General features: G+C 38.3%; 1 protein-coding gene across 2 annotated transcripts; it reads left to right on the forward strand.

Moving 5' to 3' along the window:
- LOC107604813 lies at window positions 932-4,446 on the forward strand. Of its 2 annotated transcripts, XM_016306508.2 has the most exons (5): window positions 932-1,001; window positions 1,803-1,904; window positions 1,993-2,147; window positions 3,397-3,507; window positions 3,864-4,446. In XM_016306508.2, the coding sequence occupies exons 3-5, from the start codon at window positions 2,031-2,033 to the stop codon at window positions 4,212-4,214; spliced, it is 579 nt and encodes a 192-aa protein (XP_016161994.1). In that variant the 5' UTR covers window positions 932-1,001; window positions 1,803-1,904; window positions 1,993-2,030; the 3' UTR covers window positions 4,215-4,446. The 2 variants fall into 2 exon arrangements, with proteins under 2 accessions (XP_016161994.1, XP_016161993.1); XM_016306507.2 differs by lacking the exon at window positions 1,803-1,904.

Raw genomic sequence — 23,125 nt, forward strand, 5'->3', positions numbered from 1 at the left:
AAAATATACTAAAAACGTATTAAAAACAATGCCAAAAAGCGTATAAATTATCTGCTCATCACCTTTTTTCCTCTTTTCGAGATGGTAGTCTTTCCATTCTTCGAGCTTCTCTTAGTTCTTCGACTTCAATTTGTCCAGTTGCTTTGTCTCTGAATTCTTCCAATGCCTTCAGCTTTGCCACTGCTACTGCTTCAAGGAATTTTTCAAGTTGGAGGTTACTTTTTATTGCATGCAGGTGTACCTCCGGATTGAGGTATGGGGTTTTCATGGCTGCCATTGTGAAACGTGTCATGTAGTTTTTTAGGCTCTCATGTTGTCCCTGCTTGATCGTACTGAGGTAGTCTGAATCTTGTACGTAAATTTTGGATGATGCAAAGTTGTTTATGAATAACTTGGTGAATTTGTCAAAACTCGAGATTGAACCTGCAGGTAAATTAGAAAACTACAATAAAGTTGCTCCATCTAAAAAAGTAGGAAAAGATCAGCACAAGATAGGATCGGAGTCACTGTTAAGAAACATCATGGATTCAAATTTTGTAACGTGAACTTTAGGATCTCCGATCCCCTTGTACGGCGCCAGTGTCATTAGAAGCGTAAAATTTTTAGGCATTTCAAAGTTCATTATTTCAAAGATCGGCACAAGATAGGATACGGTACAAGAAGCATTTTTAATTATGATTTTGGTATTGATTAAAAGTATTAATAACTAGTAAATAAACAAATTATTTTTCTTAGGTTCATATTATGCCGGTTCGACCGAAAATTTGATAAACCGAATCTTATACTAGTCAGATCCGATGCTTGAATCGAACAAAGTAGATAATCGGTGCAAATTGATCAAACTCAGAGTGAACTGGTGAAAATCGGTGAGACCAGTCCGACCGAATTGTTTGGAAGGTAATTTTTTTTTTTAAATGCTTGGGGTGCCTCNACCTCGCTCCACACTACAGTACTCTGCAGAATTTGCCCAAAAAACTTGTGTTGCTCTGCTTCAGTTCTCGGTAAACTTACTTCTAATTTCTGGATGATCTAATCTAATGTTGTTGTTTCTTTTTCTTTTTATTATTATATTTTTTGGCTATGAAATCGAGAAATGCATCTAATATTCTTTATGGGCATTTGGAAATTTCGAATTACGTCGTGGCTTGGCATGCTATGGATCTTAATCCCAGATTGAATAACACGAAATAGATGATTTCTTTTAATTTTCCGGCTTAGTTATACACAAAATTTTATTTGTTCTAAATTGATTTATGGGCTGCCAGTTTTGTGTTTGATAAAATGCCGAAATGAACTTTCAGGTTTTATTTATGTCTCTCTTTAGTGCATGTGGCGAATAGCGATACTGTACCGATTGGTCTATTGATAGCTGCTAGATTCTTGAGCTTGGTGAATAGCCAGTTCTTTTATTTTGCTCTGGATGTTCCAGTTTGGGGTCTGTGATCCCTTTCCCTCACCAAAAAATATATGTTTCTAGTTTGAGGTTTATCGATATCCAGTGTCCAAGATTAGTTTATGAAGTATTTTTGTAATTAATTCTTCAGTTATGAAGTAAAGTTAAGTTTTTCTTTGACCTGATATCATACTCCTATGAAATATGGAGAAAATGCCAGCTATTACTACATTGTATTTTTTGCTAGTTACTAAGCTCCTGATATTTTTTTCATGGAGTGATGAATTTAACTTCATTTTTCATTGTGTCAAAACCTCACTAGTGTTAAAGCAGAATTTGTTCCATTTCCATTTTACTTGTGAACTTAAATTTGGTTTTATAATGTTTATTTTCTGTTTCTGAAAGGCAGATTTAGGGGAAAATAAGGCTTTCTTCTTGTGTGAGGTTCATGTCTCGTTGTTTGGTGATCATTTAACCAAATTTTGATTCCATATGGCTGCCACATGAAACAGTATGAATTAATTTTTGCAAGAGTTTTCAGATGAATTAACATTAATGAGCTTTAGTTCTGCGACTCTGACGTGGATTAACTTTTGCAGGAAATTCCCAAACAAATACTGGTTGATGATTTGCCAGTATGAGTAAGTTGTTAGAGTTTGGGAGGAGGATGCTATTTTATGTCCGGGTGATGTCAGGGTATGAAGAACGAAAAATCCGAAACTTTAGGCACCGGCTTGAGAATCATCTCCAACAGGTCTGATATATTCTCTTTTCTGATTTATTATACTCTTTGCTGGAGTATGTTGTGAGCTTGACTCAAGATTTCATTTGTAAGGCCTGTGCAGTAAATGTCAAATAGGGTGATTAGTTAGAGTTAACTGTCACTTCAAATCAAAGGCACTTCTTATTCTACTATAATGGAGCTGTCGTAATGATCATGCAGTTTAAAATGTAGTTGATAGAACGTAGAACATTACCTTTTTTATCTATAGTTGGAATAGATCGTAAATACTAAGTTTCTAAGAATGCTCACGTTTTCTTGTTGCTGATATCATGCTTCTATAAAAGAGGGAGAACAAAATAGTTATTACTTTATTGTACTTTGTGTTAGTTGCTAAGCTCTCGAGATTCCTAATGAGTTGATATGAATTTAGCTTTAGTTAGGAAGCAGATATTAACACATGGCACTATGCAGACACTGGCAATTAAAATTATAGGACGGGACATGGTTAAGACACGTCATGTAATAAAATGTAGTATATATTATAATAATGAAATGATATGTTAATATTATAAATATGAAAATGCTATGCTAATTAAAAAAATAATAGCATTATTCCAAAATGTTATGTCTTAAGCTCTTCCAAGTTTAGCATTTGCAAACAGCACAACCTGTATATTTGAAAAAGCACAGTAAGTGCTTGTACTGGAAAAGAACCCAATTAAAATAGTGAGGATTCATCCAGCAAGTTATAGTTATAAAGTGTATTGTGATTGGTGAGGGTGGCATTAATGGTACACAATATCAGTAAAAACAGTAAAATACGTTAATAAAAAATAAATATATTCATAACTGAATAAATTTCAGTTCTACAAATTTCAATTCCGCAATGCACAACATATGCAATTACACTCTAAACTTCAACATAGAGGAGAGAGAAGAAAACTATAAACCAGTTCGAAGAGGGAGAGTCTAGTTCTTGCACATCTGTTTCGGTATCATTGTCTCCAATCACGCTTCTGCTGCTTACGCTCTTGTTGGCACTGCCGCTGCCTCTGGTTCTGATAGTGGTTGCATAGTGTTAATGCCATGTCAGTCGCATATCTGCTGTGTCACTGCCTTGTCAGTGTCACTGTTGTGCCTTACACAAGTTAGGAGATGTGTCCGTGCTTATATAAATGTGTCCACGACCACAATAATTTGAAAGCAGATATCAACATTTCTTTTGAACCAGCATTGTTTGCCCTCTCATTGTGATGTGTATTATTTCTCTCTTGTAAAGGCACAAGCAAGGAAGGCAGCCATAAATAAAGTACCTGAGCAGATTATTTTATCTGAGGTTCGTCGCATGATTCAAGACATGCAAGCTTTGAACAAGCAACTAGAACAAGCAGTAAGTTGTATTGTCATGAAAAATATAAAATTTTAGATGCATGTATTTCTTTGGAATCTTCTTTGAATCTTCCATTTCTTTCCTTCGGTTAGACTTTGAAGGTAGTGCTTCTAATCATGTTTTTTCCTTCTCCCTTAAGAAGTTCTACTAGCATGCTTTGGGGTGTGGACCTGCCACTCCATGTTGCTTGTGAAAATACTGTAATTGGATGCATCATCTTCTGTCATTTAAAATAACCACCTGCTGTGAACAGTATCTTTTCAATGATATTTGTTTTCTAATTCATAATAAGTTCTGTAATTGTTTCATTTTGCATAACTTAAATTGTTGCATGACAAGATGCTGCTTTCATGCAGGAGGCAACCATTGAAGAATATTTCAAGCCTCTTGACAAGGAAGCGGAGGCTGTAATGAAAATGCAACTAGAAGGTGAAGAGAGAAGCTCAAATATGATGATAGAAGCACTGCAGCAACATGCTGCACTGAAACAAGCCAAAACAGAAAAAATTGCAAACATGCAACAAATAGACCAATCGGAAATCAACCCGCAGGAAGCCGAGATTTTGACGAAACTTATAGGAGGAGACGAGAAATCCTTAAAGGAGATGATGGAATCATTGCAGCAAGAACTTGTGCTTGAGAAAGCTAATGCAGGTGATAGTGGAAGTGTGCATGAAGTAGACAGTTCCCGTGGCAACACTAAGTAATCTGAATTAAATTTTGAAATTTGAAATGCTTTTTTTGGCTTGGCTGTTGAAAATATTGATCATCCTTGGGGAATTGAATTAAATCAAGGCAGAACTAGGGCAGATTTGTAGTTTATTTGTATTACTTTGTTGGAATATTTGAATAAAAATTACGTCTTATATGTTATGGTCATGTGAGCTTGTTTGTGAGCTATGGTTAAATAATAGATTATCTTGTATGTTTGCCTTGCTATAATCTTTCAGTAGCTTTTAATTCGTTACATATTTGGTTGAATTTAATCCTGCAAGATTTGGTACAGTTAATCAGACATTACTTCCATTTTCTTTCAGTTTTTTGCTACAATTGGTTTCATTTTTGAAATATATAGCGTTTCCCCACCTTTGTTTTTTTGTTTTGTTTTTTAAAGAATTAAGTTTTGTTCGGCATATATATAAGATAAAGTATGTTTGCAAGACCAGAAAAAGAAAAAAAAAGTATGTACTTTTCATAAAGAAATCACTTTAATGATGCAGTTTTAATCTAACTTTAATGTGGATAGTAGAGTGGCACTTTAAGAGATATTCTTCGCATCCAAATAATTTTAGCATTTAAATTCATCCAAGCAATTTTAGGTAACGTGTTTCCTTATGCTTTTTCTCTTTTTCTTCTTCTCTTCTCTCCCGCGCTTTTTCTTCTTCTTCTTCTTCTCACGTTCGTTTACGCACGGAGCGTCGTCTTCTTCTTCACCTTCTTTTTCGCGTTCCTCCTCCTCCTCATTCTCCTCCTTTTTCGCATTCCTTCTTTTTCACGTGTTTTCTTCTTATCGTCGTTCTTTTGTTATTGTTGTTGCTGTATTTTTTTGTCTTTTCTTCCTCTCCCTGGTGAAGAAGCAGTAGAAGATGAGGAGGTAGAGTTTTGAATTGTGCAGAACAAAAATGAACCAAACATGTTATTATGGTGAAACAATTATATAGTACTAAATAAACAGAACATTATCCATTATATAAATTCAAATTTGAACAGCTTTCTGCATAATGAATCGAATATGTACTCATGGTGAAACAATTGTATAGTATTGAATAAACGAAACATAATCCATTATATAAAATTAAATTCGAAACACATTTGTCTACAATTTAGAGATTATCAATTCAATTCAATTCATATTCAAAGCACTTGCGTCCTTTCAATAATTCAATTTAGCAATTGCATTTCATTCAATTCGATTGAAAAAATAATCCATTAACAAAATATTGATGTTGTTGGTGATGATGATAACGAAAGATGAGAAGAAGAAGAGAAGGAGGAAGAGGAGGAGGAGGAGGAGAAGTAGAAGAAGAATCTGCGGACGCGAAGAAGAACAAGGAGGAGGTATACGTGAATTTGAAAGAAGAAGAAGATCAGCGCGTGTAATGACGCTCTTTTAGTGAGAGTGACTTTTTGTTGGTGTTAGACCTACTTGAATAAAACTTGGATGAAAAACACTTGGATGTGTAGCATAGCCCGCACTTTAAAGAGCAAAGAAGAAATCGGTAAGTCGACGGTCAACCGATATTTGTTAGGTGGAAAGCGTACAGTTAAAATTGAGGATAATGACGGTGATGGATAATGATAATTAGGTTAGGAAACATCTGTTTTTACTTAAAAAAATCAAACACGCTAAAATTTAATAAAATATTTTGTTTTTTTTGGTAAATGGTCAAATTCGTCTTTAAAAGATCACTCATTCTTTAAATTTATCTCCAAAAGATTTTTTTAATTAAATTCATCCTTCAAAGATTTTAAATTGATTGCATTAATTCTTCTAACATTTTCTTTGTTGACGGTGCCAAAATTTATTACAGAAAATCTCCACATACAAGTCTTTTTCCTATACATGTCTTACAAGTCCTCAATATCCCTTATCTCTAAAACGCGCTTCTCTTGGCACGTATGTTTCACGCGCCTGTTTAACAGATTTTTCAATCAATCAACGCGCGAATATATAACTTCCTTTTTCGAAAAGATTTTGCTTCCTTTTTCGAATTTCTTCTGCATTTTCTTGTCTTCTCTTTTCCATCTCTTTTGTGCATTTCTCTCTGTCTTCTCCTTTGTTCTTTACGCGCGTTTCTCTCTGCTTTCTTCTTCTTCATTTACGTGCTTCAGATTTTTCATTGTGGTTTTATCCATCAAGCTGTGAAATCGTTTTTGAAGATAATGGATGATTCAACTTCAGATTGTTAGCTAAACCAGAGCGAAGTGGATTTTAAAACTAAATCCACTGAAGTTCCTGAGGTGTGATTTAGTTTTAGTTAGTAATTGAATCTGAATTTGAATCCAATTAGTAGTTTTTGATTGTGTAGCTGAATCATGCGTGCACCTTGTCTATGATATTTGCTATTTATTCTTCCTTATTTGAATTCAATCTAATGCACTAGTTCTCATTAGAATTAAAATAATTTTGTCCATTTTATATCAGACATTCGGGTGTAGATCAGTAATAATTGGGTGCATTTAAGGGATGTTTGGGTGCATTTACATTTTATGACTTTTCATCTGATGGAAGGTGAATTGTCTTATTATTTTAGTTGAATTGTTTTAGTTTCTGTTTAGTTATGATTCATGAATCTGGTTTTCTTATTTTTTATAATGGTTTTATAGTTATGTTTGCATTCTATAGTTTATGCTTGTTTTAATATGGTGTATTTTGAGTGTATTTTTGCAGACCTTCTGTGGTGTTGATGACTAGTATGTCCCCAAGGTTGGGATGAATTTTAACACCCTTGAAGATGCTATAAAATTCTACAAGGATTATTCAAAGGTTTCAGGTTTTTCTACAAGAGTTTGGTGCACAAATAAGAAGGGAAACAAAATTAAGAATCAAATAATTACATGTAGCAGAGAGGGAAAATGGAAATCGAAAATATCTCTGACCGAGAAGACAAATCCCTCCGCTGGTTTAAATTGTCCTGCAAGAATTTATATACACGTATTGAAGGATGTTGGTGTTTGGATAATTTCGAAGGTCGTGTTGCATTATTCACATCCCTGCTGTCCAGATCAAGCACAGATGCTCAAACAGTACAGTGAACTAAGCATGTCCGTGCGTCGTACAATAGTGAATAACGAGGAAGCAGGTACCAGACCTAGTAAAACTTTCCAATCCTTTGTTGCAGCAGCCGGGGGTCACTGACGTTAGGATTTTTGCTGGTAAAGAATTTTATAAAAATAGTCGCGTTGTAGATATAGTTTCTAAACCGACAGAAATCCCTTCGTACAAACGTTTTGGTTGTCACAAGTAACAAACCCCTAAATAAATTGATAACCGAAGTATTCAAACCTCGGGTCGTCTTCTCAAGGAACTGCAAGGAAGTATGTTCTTATTATTGGTTATGAAGATTGTAAATTGGGGTTTTGAAAGTAAGGAGAGATAGTGAATTTAAATTGCAATTAAAATAAGTAAATGACTGTAAAATAAACTTTTGGTAAGGTATGAGAAATTGGAAATCCTATCCAAGTTATCCTTATCAATGGTGATGAGAATTGAGTCTTAATCCCACTTAGTTAGCCTTTGCTAAAGCAAAGGAAGATCAAGTGGATTAATTAGTCTGATCTTCAGGTTCTAGTCAATTCCTAAGAAAGGACTGGAATTATTGAAGTTCAATTCAATTAGCAAAGATAACAATTATCGATCACGTTGAGTTTGATAACTCCCGAGTTACTGATTTCTTAACCAAGACCAAAAGGGGAAAAGTAAATCTACTCAAATAAAAATATCTCAGGTTGGAAGTAACAGTAACATAAACAAAAGAGAGCAATCATAAACTGAAATACCTCAAATAACATTAATTAAGAGAATTATCTGTAACATAGAGAAGTTGATAAATTAAATTGAGAAGATAATAAAAAGGAAAATTGAACCTGATAAAAAGGGATAATCATGAAAGCGAGAAAAATCCTAAATCCTAATCCTAAGAGAGAGAGGAGAGAACCTCTCTCTAAAAACTACGTCTAAATCATCAAAAGTGAATAATTGGAGCCTCCTTGAATGGATGCATTCTCCCACTTCATAACCTCTGATCTGTGCCTTCTGGACTTGGATCTAGGCCAGAAAGGGCTTCAGAAATCGCTGGGAGCGTTTTCTGGTGCGCGACCTCTGTCACGCGTCTGCATGGGTCACGCAGTCGCGTCATCTGGAGTTTTCCTTATCATGCGTTCGCTTCGGTCATGTGTCCGCGTCATCTACGTTTTGCTCGTGGCACGCGTTCGGGTCATTCACGCAATCACGTCGTGCTCTCTTCGCGCTGGGCATGCGGCCGCGTCGCCCACGCGTTCGCGTCGCTGCCAGTTTCTTCAAAAACTCCATTTTGTGCTTTCCTTCTATTTTCGTATGTTTCCTTTCCATCCTTTAAGTCATTCCTACCTTAGAGGATCTAAAACTACTCAACACACAAATCACGGCATCGAATGGTAATAAAGGGTAATTAAAATAATTATTCTTAAAGCATAGGAAATATGTTTTTCACATATATCACATAATAAGGAAGGGAAAGTAAAACCATGTAATTAACATGAATAAGTGAGTGAAGGATTAAATAAATCACTTAAATTAGGCACAAAATATTTCATAAAATATGGGTTTATCAACCTCCACACACTTACACAATAGCATGTCCTCATGCTAAATCCAAGATAAAGAGTAAGGTTAAAGTTAAAGTGGTGGAATCTCATGCAATGCAATCTACTCTAAATGCAACTACCTACATGAATCATGCAATTCTAATTGTCATTCACTTGTATATAAAACTTACATGTAGTTGAATTAATTCACATTCTCAAGGAATCATATATGCAGAGCCAACCTTAGATAATGTTAAAGTACTTTTACAATTGAGATGGGTAAAAAGAAATATTTTTCAAACTTGCAAGACAATTAACAATTTAAGCAGAGATATATGGTGATGAGCTATTGAACCCTCACTGGATTCTGTGTTTACTCTCTAGTCACTCAGTGTTTATTGGGTTAATCACTCTATTCTTCTTTTTATCCTTACTTCCTGTAGCTTTGTTCTTCATCTAACCAATCAACAATTATAGAATATAGGCATACAAAAATCATGAGGTCTTTTTCAAGGTTGTAATGGGGTCAAGGTAAAGGAAGGGTATATGTATAAGGCTAAGTGAGCTAATAAGTGAATCCTTGATTAGTCTAAGATCTCACCTAACATACATATTTTGTAATTCAAAGGTTTCTTTGCCTATTTACCCAAATTTTCTCACTTTGTATTGCAAGCTCATATATTAACAAAAAAATCCCATGTGCATTGATTCCTTTTATTTTGCATTTGGGAAATTTGTGTATCCCCTTTATTTAAATAAAATTTTTATTTTTTATTTTTTTTATTTTTTTATGCACATGGTAATTTAATTGTTTTGATTTCACATGAGCATGCTTCCCAAAACTTTTATTTTGAATGTTTTTATTCTTTTTAACTTTCTACCTTTGTTTCTATCATCCATGTTCCCATAAAATTCTCCACACTTAAATTATACACAATTTCTATCTTAAGCTAACCAAGGATTCAGCTTGGGATTTTTTTATTTTGTTTTTCTGCTTAATGCTAGTAATGTGGTTTATAGAACAAGAGGGGATTAAAAGGCTCAAGGGAGGCTAACAAGGGTGATGTAAAAGGTAGGCTACTTTGGGATGTGTGAGCAATTAATTAATGGCCTCAATCACTTTCTTAGTATGTATCTATATTCTATAATCGGACATATAGATTAAAACAAAGCAAAGAACATCAGAATAAAAAGAAGGGCGAAACACACAGGAATAAAATTTATGGTTTAAATGTAACCATACAATTAAGCTCAAAATTCACAGGCTGTGTATTCTCTAGCTCAAGAATCATATATCAGTTATACACGTCATGCAAGTAAAAATTAAGAGTTCCCATTATTCTCAATGTAAATCTTATTTTGGGTGGCTTTAAAGTTTTAGTGTTCCTCCTTGATGAAATGTTGTTAACTATCTAACATGTAATTCTATATATACAAGGTGTGTGGATTGTTTATGTTAAAGTCTCTAGTTTACTTCCTTTTTATTTTCAATTTAAACCAAACTATCATATACTAAAAGGGTAAACTATACTAATTAATCCACATATTCTATAACTAATAAGTTAGAATTGCAACTAAGCTAACTGGCTAAAATATGAACTAAAGTGCAAAATACAGAAATAGAGTAAAAATACATGAAAAGAGCAATGTATAAGTACTGAGGAATAAAAATAAAGATCAAAATACAGAAAAATAACAAAATAAAATAAAAAGAGTCTGTAGTGGTTCACAAAAAAAAAAAAACGCCAGAGATGGCGACCTCCCCACACTTAAAAGAAAGCATCGTCCTCGATGCTCACTCAAGCAGGGTGTGAAGGAGTGTCATCACTCGAAGGATGTGTGGCTGGAGTCTCTGTGGTGGTGGCCTGAGGGTCTGCCTGCTGCAGAGGAGGTGCTGACTGAATAGGAACCTCTAGGTCTGCAGCCTGAATCTGATGTGGGGCCTTCTGCTGTGATGTAGCCTGCTTCGGGTCTGCCTGCTCAGCCTCTCTCTGTGGATGGGTCTCTGCCTCATGATTATCCGCCTCCTCCTCAGATGGCTCTGATGGTGTGTCAAGCTCGGAGGGGATGTCACCGCCAGATCGTATCATCAGCTTTAGGTGCTTATAGCGTCGCTTGCTGCGACGCTCAGATCTCTCATATCGGCGCCGGTTGCGGCGCTCCATCTGGTCTAGCTGCTGAAATAGGTGGTGCACGAGGTGATAAACTGGCTCTGAGGCAGGTGGAGGTGCAGTGGTAGTAGCTGGGGTAGCAGTAGATGAAGAGTGGCCAGCTGAAGGTGTAGCTGTCTCATCAGGGGTAGTGAGGAATAGAGGTCTGTAGTCCAAAGCCAGAAAGTTCCTGCTGTGAGGGATAATCTTCTTGCATTCTGCAGCAGGTGGCTTCTCATCAGCATCCTCCCAAGGCACGTCAGCTCGACGGCCAAGCAGAGTAATCAGATATGGAAAGGGGAGAGTGCCTCTGATGTGGACCCTGGCCATGTAGTACCAGATGAATCGTGGCAGGTACAGGTCCTTACCCTCCATCACACACCAGAGGAGGGTGATCATAGCGGCAGGTAGCTCCGTCTCTTGAGTACTCGGCATAATAAAGTTACTCAGGATCTGGTGCCAGAGCCGAGCCTCATCATTTAAGTATATCCGCTTGATTCCCTTAGGCATGGTGGTGTTCTGACCTATGACCCATGGGACAGTCGGGTCAAGGGCTATCCTTGTCTTGACCGCATCCCAGTCAAACTTCATGAAGCGCATGTCCTCCTCAGCCTTTTGGTAACCATCAAGCTGATCGGATTTAGGCTGAAGCTGTAGAATATCCTCAATGGCCTCTTCAGTGACCAGTATCTGCTTCCCTCTTAGGTTCACTGCATCTAGGGAAGTTTTGAAGTAATTGCAGTAAAACTCTCTTACCCAAGAAGCATTGACCTCTGTCAGATTTCTCTCCAAGAAGAACCAACCTCTTTGTTTGATTTGATCGGCGGTGTATTGCTGGAGTTCTTCCAGAATTTTCAGAGTCCGCTCCAAGTACAGGTTCCTGGAGGTTGCAAACACCAGATACTTCAGCTCACAGTATCTGTTTGCAAACTTTATGGGATCAGTGGCAGGGAGTAGCTGGTCAGCCTTCTCCTACGGGGTAAAGTGTTTCTCCCGCCAGGAGTCATCATGCATGATGTCCAGGATGGACATAGAGGATTCTCCTCTTTTCTGTTTGCCAGTTGTTGCCTTTCCTTTTCCTTTCTTTTGGGTGTCAAACATCCTGAAAAACAGAAATCAAGGATATAATAAAACAGGAAAACAAGTAGGCAAATAACAAAATAAGCACATAGTGGCAAAAGAGCAGTATAATAATGAAATGAGTTGAGTAAATGTGCATTACGGATTGTATAGGAGTTAGAAATCTGAGAAACATTTCACAATCCAAAATGTGATATAAATAGAATTCATGTTAATTAGGAAAAATTATCATCATGCCTTGGTTAGAAGGTTAAAGAGAATAGTGAAAAACCAAGAAGAGATGTTGTGAAAGTTAGGTTGGTTAGGAATGAAAAAGAGGTTAGGAAGTTGAAATCAGTGAATTAGTAAAAAGAAGGTTAGAGTAAGTGGTCTGATGATCATTTTCTAAGTAACAAGAATTTACAATTAGAAGCTACAGTCAACTCACATTCAAACAAGGAAGTTGATGATGATTCATATAAATATGTAAATAGCAAAAAGTGGAATGGAATAATCCAAAATGCAATTTATTAACCAGGAAATCGAAAAGAATAAGAAAGCTTACCCGTACATACATGAATTGGTTTGGTAAAAGCTGAGTAAAGCAGAATTCAAATTGCCAAAACCAAAACATGAATGAGAATCAAAATAGTTTACAGAAATTCGGGCAGCATTCCGGCTAAAATTGGATGTTCCCGGAAAATAAACAACAAGCAGAATAGTTCATATGAATTAAAATAAACTGCAAATAGATATAAATAATATGAACATGAAAGAGCAGTCGCAATAGCAGCATGAACAGTAAGAACATCATATGAACAATACTTAGATCACAGCAACAGCAGAATTGCGAAAATTATAAAACAAGTAGCAAGAACAGTGCAATTAAACAGGCCTAAGTCCACTAACCACATCCTAGGCTACCTAACCACCTAGAATCCACTACAACATACATATCTAACTAGCCTAATTTTGAACATAAATGGAAAAAAAATTTAAATAACTGCGAATGAAAGAAGAGTGGCGTTCGGTGGAACCTGGTATGCGTATGAATGAAAGTGGGGCAGAGAGATGGCTAGGGGGGTGGTTGCGGTGGTGGCTGACGCGGCGTTTGAGGGGATGGCGCGGCAGTGGTGGCTGTTTGGAGGCAGGGGGTTCGGGTAGGGTAATGGGGGTAGGGGGTTAAGGGAGAATGATGGGAGAGGGTGGGGGTGGTAGTGGTTGGAAGCGCGGCAGTGATGGGCGCGGTGGTGGAAGAAGGGCGAGGGGGGTGGAAGAAGAAGAAGGAAGAATGAGGGGGAGGTGGCGTTGCGGTGGGGTCTGGGGGGGTGGTTGCGGTGCGGCGGTCGGAGGTGGTGGCTGGGAGTGATATTGGTGGTTGGGTGGTGGAGGGTTGCAGAGAAGAGAGGAAGGAGAAAGGGGTTGGGGGGCGTGAATGGTTAGGGTTTCGCGTAGCTGAGGGGGTTAATGAATTTGAATCCGCGCGATCGCATGGCTGGGGTGGGATGGGGGTTGGCGCGATCGCATGGAGTGGGTAAAAGGGTGATTGACGCGGTCGCGTGAGGCATGCGACCGCGTCGCTGGAAATTGTGCGAAACGCACAATTCCAGCGTCGTTTTAGCGCAACTCTCTGTCTCCACTGGGGTTCTATGATATCCACGCGACGCGATCGCGTCGCTCACGCTATCGCGTGGGATGGGTGTTGTTCAGATGACGTGATCGCGTCAAGGACGCGACCGCGTGGGTCGTTTTGTGCTAAACGCACAACAGCCACACGATTCCAGCCCAACTTTCTGGGCGTTGGATCTTTACGCCGATTTCCAGATCACGCGGCCGCGTGAATGACGCGGACGCGTCGAAGGTGGTTTTCGCAACTGACGCGATCGCATGAGCAATGCAGTCGCGTCGCACGCCTTCCTTTTTTTTGTGCAATTATGCAATTATGCAGTATGCAATGCTAATGAATAATATTCAGGTTCAATTGAAAAAGAATAAAAATAAATAACACGAAATAAAACTGAAAAAGAAACGACCATACCATGGTGGGTTGTCTCCCACCTAGCACTTTTAGTTAAAGTCATTAAGTTGGACATTGGATGAGCTTCCTGTTATGGTGGCTTATGCTTAAATTCATCCAGAAATTTCCACCAATGCTTGGAGTGCCAACAGCCTCCGGGGTCCCAAACTAGGCATGTAAAGCTTCTGAGCAGCTTCAAACAGATTCTCAGGCTCCCGGTGTGGCGAATGTCAGAACAGATTCCAGGATCCTAAACTTTGCTTTTAAATCCGCCTTCGTCTTGATCTCCATTTTTCCATCCGGGCGGTTTAGAAATTAGATTCTCACCAAGATAACCAAACGTTTTTCGAGATCCCTTCGATTGAACATGATGCCAATCCGTGTACTTCGAGTTGAAGCGTGGAACCTTATTGAACCTTGTGCACCAGCTCTGAGTGCGAGCCATTTCCCTTTTACTCTTAAAGCCGCAGAGAGCTCTAAGCTGGCCATCTGTTTCAAGCAAACCATATTCAAGTGGAAAAGTAAAGATAAAGGTTAAGAATTGTACCCACTTGAAGCTTGTATTAGGTGGTAATGGCCTTGGGATAGGTGTTTCTAGTGGTTCTGTAAGCTCTACTCCATTGTGATCTTTTGTGAATTCCTCCTCTTCTTTGCAAACTTCTTCGCATGCATCTGTGTCCTGATCAAAGTCTTCAATGTCTTCCTCATCACTTAAGTCATAAGCTGGAGGTTGAGAGAAATCTACCTCCGCATCTTCTTCGTATTCACTTGGATAAGGTTCTTCAATCTCAGATAATTCATTTGCGGATGCAAGTTCATTACTAGGAGAACTTGACTTGTGACTATCATCATCAAGGAAACTTGCTTCTTGGATTATTCCGTCTAGTTCTTCATAAAAGACTTGCCTTGGGGGTTGTGCACTATCCTCCTTAGCATCAATTATAACGTCTTTGATAGAATTCTCCACAATTCTGGATTCCCATGGAAGTTCAGCATCTCCTAAGTCTTCAACCAACTCTTCTTCTTCTATAATGACAGCTTCCTCTACTTGTTCCAGTACGAAGTCATGCTCTATTCTGTCCACTGGAGTTTCTAGGATCTCCTTCATGCTACGCTCTTCATTAGATTGTCTACACAGGTTTGTGGAAGGTCCTTGAATGTTCGAACGTCTAGAAGATAATTGACTTATTGCTTGCTCCAGTTGATGAAGGGTTGTTTGAAGTTGATCTACTGTTTCCTTGAGGCGAACCTGTGATTCTGGAGGTGATGGATTTGGACATGGTACATAGGGAAGTGGTGGTGTTCGGGGGTAATTGGACTGGGATTGGGGTAAATAAGGATCATACGGTGGTGAATGGTGAAAATGAACTTGTGAGTGTGGTGGTTCAAAGCTACGTTGAGAGGGTGGTCTATAAGCACAGGGTGGGGCTTGTTGGTAGTTACAAGGATGTCCACCATATCTGTCAGCTTGGTATGCATTGTAGAATGGCCTTTGTCCATGATATCTTGGAGGGTGTTGTTGCCTAAAGGGTTGATCAAATCCTCTTGGCTCCATCCATCTTTGATCTCTCTGACCTTGATGCATATTCTTGTTATAGCTTTCATTCCTTTCAACAATATCAGAACCAAACTCAAAGCGAGAGGGGTGAGAATTCATAGTAGTTAATAGAAATAGAAGGAGAAAATAAATAAACAAGCAAAAGAAAAATATTTACAATAACCAATAATAAGGCACACGTTTGCAATTCCCCGCAACGGCGCTATTTTGACGTTAGGATTTTTGCTGGTAAAGAATTTTATAAAAATATTCGCGTTGTAGATATAGTTTCTAAACCGACAGAAATCCCTTCGTCAAACGTTTTGGTTGTCACAAGTAACAAACTCCCTAAATAAATTGATAACCAAAGTATTCAAACCTCGGGTCGACTTCTCAAGGAACTGCAGGGAAGTATATTCTTATTATTGGTTATGAAGATTGTAAATTGGGGTTTTGAAAGTAAGGAGAGATAGTGAATTTAAATTGCAATTAAAATAAGTAAATGACTGTAAAATAAACTTTTGGTAAGGTATGAGAAATTGGAAATCATATCCAAGTTATCCTTATCAATGGTGATGAGAATTGAGTCTTAATCCCACTTAGTTAGCCTTTGCTAAAGCAAAGGAAGATCAAGTGGATTAATTAGTCTGATCTTCAGGTTCTAGTCAATTCCTAAGAAAGGATTGGAATTATTGAAGTTCAATTCAATTAGCAAAGATAACAATTATCGATCACGTTGAGTTTGATAACTCCTGAGTTACTGATTTCTTAACCAAGACCAAAAGGGGAAAAGTAAATCTACTCGAATAAAAATATCTCAGGTTGGAAGTAACAGTAACATAAACAAAAGAGAGCAATCATAAACTGAAATACCTCAAATAACATTAAGTAAGAGAATTATCTGTAACATAGAGAAGTTCATAAATTAAATTGAGAAGATAATAAAAAGGAAAATTGAACCTGATAAAAAGGGATAATCATGAAAGTGAGTGATGAGCGGATATTTTATACGCTTTTTGGGGTTAATTTCACATAGATTTTAGTATACTTTAGTTAGTTTTTAGTTTATTCTCATTAGTTTCTAGGAAAAATTCATATTTCTGGACTTTACTATGAGTTTGTGTGTTTTTCTGTAATTTCAGGTATTTTCTGGCTGAAATTGAGGGAGCTGAGCAAAAATCTGATTCAGGCTGAAAAAGGACTACTGATGCTGTTGGATTCTGACCTCTCTGCACTCAAAATGGAATTTCTGGAGCTACATGAGTCCAAATGGCGCGGTTCCAATTGCTTTGGAAAGTAGACATCCAGGGCTTTCCAGAAATATATAATAGTCCATACTTTGCTCAAGGATAGACAACCTAAACTGGCGTTCAACTCCAGTTCCATGCTGCTGTCTGGCGTCCAGCGCCAGAAACAAGTTACAAAGTGGAGTTCAACGCCAGAAACAGGTTACAACCTGGCGTTGAACGCCCAAAACAGCCCAGGCACGTGAGAAGCTTTAGTCTCAGCCCCAGCACACACCAAGTGGGCCCCAGAAGTGGATTTCTGCACTATCTGTCATAGTCTACTCATTTTTTGTAAACCTAGGTTACCACTTTAGTATTTGTATTAAATTCTGTGCCAAACTTTAAGTTTGGTGTTTTCTTGTTGATTTTTCTGTGTTTTTCGAAAATTTTAGTTTGGTTTTCAAAAAAAATTTTAAGTTTGGTGTTCTTCCTTCATGTTCTTGTGTTCTTGTGAGTCTTCAAAGTGTTCTTGAGTTTTCCTTGTGTCTTGATCTTAAAATTTTTAAGTTTGGTGTTCCTTGGTGTTTTCCCTCCAAAATTTTCGAAAACTAGGAGCATTGATCAAAAAAATTTTAAATCTTGTGCTATTTTATTGTTTTTCTCTTTTCTCACTAAATTCAAAAATATCTTTTCTCTCTATTTCTAAAACAAATTTTCGAAAATTATTTTCTAAAAATTCAGATTTTTTTTTCAAAATTTAAAATCTTTTCCAAATCATATCTTTTTCAAAACTTCCTAACCACTTTCTCTCTCCTCAATTTTTTCAAAAATATTCACCTATTTTTTTACTTTATTTTAATTTATTTATTTTCTAAATAAGTAAATAAATAAATAAATAAATAAAAATAAATTTTTTATTTGACATCATCTCCCTTTCTCCATTATGGATCTAAGTGGAAATGAACAGTCCAGGAGGACTCTGGGGTCATATGCTAACCCCTCTACTGCTTCATATGGGAGTAGTATCTGCGTACCCTCCATTGGAGTCAGTAGCTTTGAGTTGAATCCTCAGCTCATTATCATGGTGCAGCAAAGCTGCTAGTATTCCGGTCTTCCACAGGAAGAACCTACAGAGTTTCTGGCACAATTTTTACAAATTGCTGACACAGTACATGATAAGGAAATAGATCAGGATGTCTACAGACTATTACTATTTTCGTTTGCTATAAAAGATCAAGCTAAGAGGTGGTTAAATAACCAACCTAAGGCCAGCATAAGGACATGGAAACAGCTGACAGAAAAATTCCTGAATCAATACTTTCCCCCAAAACGGATGACACAGCTAAGGCTGGACATCCAAGGCTTCAAACAAGGAGATAATGAATCTCTTTATGATGCCTGGGAGAGATACAGAGAGATGCTACGAAAATGCCCCTCTGAAATGTTTTCAGAGTGGGTTCAGTTAGACATCTTCTATTATGGGCTTGCAGAAGGAGCTCAGATGTCTCTAGATTACTCAGCTGGTGGATCTATCCACATGAGAAAGACAATTGAAGAGGCTCAAGAGCGCATTGATACAGTTGCCAAGAATCAGCATCTGTACCTAAGCAGTGACCCTTCCATGAAAGAAGAGGTTCAAACAGTAACTGCTGAACTCAGCCCTGTAAAATAAGCTGCTGAATTCAATCAGCAATTGGACTTTCTAACAAAGCAGTTAGCCGAATTCAAGGATAAACTACAAGAGACAAGGATGGCTAATATAAACATGGAAGTACAATTAAAGCAAACAAAGCAGCAGCTGTCAAAACAAATAACAGAAGAATGCCAAGCAGTTCAATTAAGAAGTGGGAAAGCACTAAATGCCCCACTTCAAGGCAGCAGGAAACCAAGAAATGAGCAAACCACCCAAAATCCATCTGAGGACAATAAGAGCCCAGGGAAAAATAATTCTGGCGCTAAAACGCCAGAAGTTGGGTGGAAGGCTGGCGCTGAACGCCCAGACCATGCTCAAGACTGGCGTTCAACGCCAGAAACAAGCAAGGATCTGGCGTTGAACGCCTAAAAGAGGCACAGTTCTGGCGTTCAAATGCTAGGAACAGATGAGGAGCTGGCGTCTAACGTCACTCCAGCTTCTAACTCTGGCACTCCATTGCCAGTGAGGGATCAGACACACACAAGTGCTGATGACAACCCTTCTAAAAAGGCTTCTTCAACCACTTCTGTAGCCAATAAACCTACAGCAACTAAGGTTGAGGAATATAAAGCCAAGATACCTTATCCTCAAAAACTCCGGAAAGAGGAGCAGGATAAGCAATTTGCTCGCTTTGCAGATTATCTCAGGACTCATGAAATAAAGATTCCATTTGCAGAAGCACTTGAGCAAATACCTTCTTATGCCAAGTTCATGAAAGAGATCTTGAGTCATAAGAAGGATTGGAGAGAAACTGAAAGAGTTCTCCTCACTGAAGAATGCAGTGCAGTCATTCTGAAAAGCTTTCCTGAAAAGCTTAAAGACCCTGGGAGTTTTCTGATACCATGCACATTAGAAGGTAATTGCACCAAGACAGCTTTATGTGATCTTGGGGCAAGCATCAACCTAATACCTGCATCTACTATCAGAAAGCTTGGTTTAACTGAAGAAGTTAAACCAACCCGGATATGTCTCCAACTTGCTGATGGCTCCACTAAATACCCATCAGGCGTGATTGAAGACATGATTGTCAGAGTTGGGCCATTCGCATTTCCCACTGACTTTGTTGTGCTGGAGATGGAGGAGCACAAGAGTGCTACCCTCATTCTAGGAAGACCCTTCCTAGCAACTAGACGAACTCTCATTGATGTCCAACAAGGGGAAATAACCCTGAGAATCAATGATGATGAGTTTAAGTTGAATGCTGTCAAAGCCAAGCAGCATCCAGACACATCCAAAGACTGCATGAAAGTTGATCTTATCGACTCTTTGGTAGAAGAGATCAACATGACTGTGAGTCTCGAATCAGAGTTGGAAGACATCTTTAAAGATATTCAGCCTGATTTGGAGGATTCAGAGGAAATGAAAGAGCCTCTGAAATTTCCTCTGGAAGAGGAAAAACCTCCTAAACAAGGGAGGCATGACAGTGATTCATAATGAAAAAAATGAACTGGTTCCTACAAGAACAGTTACAGGGTGGCGCATGTGTATTGACTACAGAAGGCTCAATACAGCCACCAGAAAGGATCATTTTCCTTTACCATTCATAGACCAGATGCTAGAAAGACTGGCAGATCATGATTATTACTGCTTTCTGGATGGCTACTCAGGCTATAACCAGATTGCAGTAGATCCCCAGGATCAAGAGAAAACAGCATTCACATGTCCATCTGGAGTGTTTGCTTATAGAAGGATGCCATTTGGGCTGTGTAATGCGCCTGCAACCTTCCAGAGATGCATGCTCTCTATTTTCTCTGATATGGTGGAAAATTTCTGGAAGTCTTCATGGATGACTTCTCAGTATATGGAGACTCATTCGGCTCCTGTCTTGATCACCTGAAACTTATTTTGAAGAGATGCCAAGAGACCAACCTAGTTTTAAACTGGGAAAAATGTCACTTCATGGTGACTGAAGGGATTGTCCTTGGGCATAAAATCTTGAACAAGGGGATAGAGGTGGATCAAGCAAAAATAGAGGTAATTGAAAAATTACCACCACCTGCCAATGTTAAGGCAATTCCTTTTAATTGTCATTTTCATTTTTGAGCTTTTACTTTGGATTTCTGAGAACTTGGAAGGAGAATTGCTCTCCCTTCTTCTTGGTTCTTGTTTGAGCACTCTTTTATTTTCTTGCTTTGGATCTTGGGTGAAGAATTGAAGAACTTCTGTTTCAATCTCACCTTGAGATCTCTTGTTTACTTTCTCTGCATAATTAAATTTCACTTTCTGTTTACTGCTTCATCTTCTCTTTAATTCTGCAATTTACTCTTCTTCACTTCTTTTGCAATTGTTCTTGTTGGATCAAGGAAGGATTTGAGATCTAGACTTGTTATCTAGTCTCTTCCACCCTGAGATCTTCAACCTCTTTTACTTTACTGCAAATTAAGCACTGTCTTTCTGTCTTTATAATTCTCAAAGCACTTTTACTCTTTTGTTTGAGATCCATTCCAATTTAATTCATCTTTTACTTTGCTGTTTGATGCAATTTAATTCTGCTTGTTTAATTTCTGCAATCCAAACTCCCAATCCCTTTTACAATTCAAGCAATTTACATTTCTTGCACTTTAAGATTCAGTCATTTACATTTCTTGCAATCTAAGTTTCTGCAATTTACTTTACTTGTTCTTTAAGATTCAGCACATTTACTTTCCTGCTCTTTCATTTACTGCAATTTACCCTTCCCCTTTTACAATTCATGCAATTTAGTTTCTGCAAAGCATAAACCACTCAACCAATACTTGATTCACTTGACTAAATCAACCACTAAACTAAAATTGCTCAATCCTTCAATCCCTGTGGGATCGACCTCACTCATGTGAGTTATTATTACTTGATGCGACCCGGTACACTTGCCGGTGAGTTTTTGTTGGATCGTTTTTCCACACATCACGTCCCTCCCCTTTCTTGAGATCTCTGAGACTTTTCCGGATGAGCATTTATTTGCCATTCAGGAAACACCATGGTTTGCCGATATTACAAACTATAAAGCTACAAGATTCATACCCAAAGAGTACAACAGGCAACAAAAGAAAAAATTAATCACTGATGCAAAGTACTACTTGTGGGATGAACCCTATCTCTTTAAAAGATGTGTAGACGGAATAATCCGTAGGTGTGTTCCTAGAGAAGAAGCACAAAGGATCCTATGGCATTGCCATGGATCTCAATATGGAGGCCATTTCGGAGGTGAGCGAACAGCCACCAAGGTCCTCCAATGTGGCTTCTATTGGCCCACACTCTATAAAGATTCCCAAGAGTTTTTACGTAACTGTGACAGTTGCCAAAGAGCTGGTAATCTGCCTCATGGTTACGCCATGCCTCAACAAGGAATCTTGGAGATTGAGTTGTTTGACGTATGGGGAATTGACTTCATGGGACCTTTCCCACCATCATTCTCAAACACTTATATTCTGGTGGCAGTTGACTATGTATCAAAATGGGTTGAGGCCATTGCCACACCCACCAATGATACTAAAACAGTGCTGAAGTTCCTCCAGAAAAATATCTTCAGCAGGTTTGCGGTCCCTAGAGTACTAATCAGTGATGGGGGCACTCACTTCTGCAACAAACAGCTTTACTCTGCTATGGTCCAGTATGAGATTCGCCACAAAGTGGTGACTCCATATCATCCACAGACTAATGGACAAGCTGAAGTCTCTAACAGAGAGCTAAAAAGAATCCTAGAACGGACTGTAAACACCCGTAGAAAGGATTGGGCAAGAAGCTTGGATGATGCTCTGTGGGCATACAGAACAACATTCAAGACTCCTATAGGGACCTCTCCATACCAACTGGTCTATGGTAAGGCATGTCACCTGCCCGTGGAACTGGAACATAAAGCCTACTAGGTAACCAGATTCCTGAACTTTGATGCCAAATTAGCTGGAGAAAAAAGATTGCTCCGGCTAAATGAGCTAGAGGAATTCATATTCACTGCTTTCGAAAATGCCAAGCTTTATAAAGAAAAATAAAAAAAGTGGCATGACAGAAAGTTGTCATCTAGAATCTTTGAACCAGGACAAAAGGTTCTGTTGTTCAACTCTAGGCTCAGGCTATTCCCCGGGAAACTGAAGTCCCGGTGGAGGGGACCATATGTGATTACAAGTGTATCACCATATGGTTATGTGGAGCTTCAAGATATTGATTCTGATAAGAAGTTTATTGTCAATGGACAGAGAATCAAGCACTATCTTGAAGGCAATGTTGAGCAAGAGTGCTCAAGGCTGAAGCTAGACTAAAAGCTCAGCAAGGTCCAGCTAAAGACAATAAAGAAGCGCTTGCTGGGAGGCAACCCAGCCATGGGGCATCAATCCTCTAAGCATTTTGCCCTATTTTTATTTTTTATTTGTTTATATAAAGTTCATTGATAACAAGGTAAAGAATCAATTGCATAAGTTCACAGGGTTACAGAAGGATTTTGCACACAAAACAGAGAAAAAGAGCTCACTGGCAAGAAAACGCCAGTAAAAGTCTGTTTTGGGCGTTCAACGCCCAACAGAAGCATCCACTGGGCGTTGAACGCCAGTGAGGATAGCCATCTGGGCGTTAAACGCCAGAAAGAAGCTCTTTCTGGGCGTTTAACGCCAGATTTACAGCATTCTGGGCGTTCAGAAAAACGCCCAGTAACAAAGGACTTCCTGGCGTTCAACGCCA

Source organism: Arachis ipaensis, chromosome B06, assembly GCF_000816755.2.
Source record: "Arachis ipaensis cultivar K30076 chromosome B06, Araip1.1, whole genome shotgun sequence".
NCBI classification, from domain to species: Eukaryota; Viridiplantae; Streptophyta; class Magnoliopsida; order Fabales; family Fabaceae; genus Arachis; species Arachis ipaensis.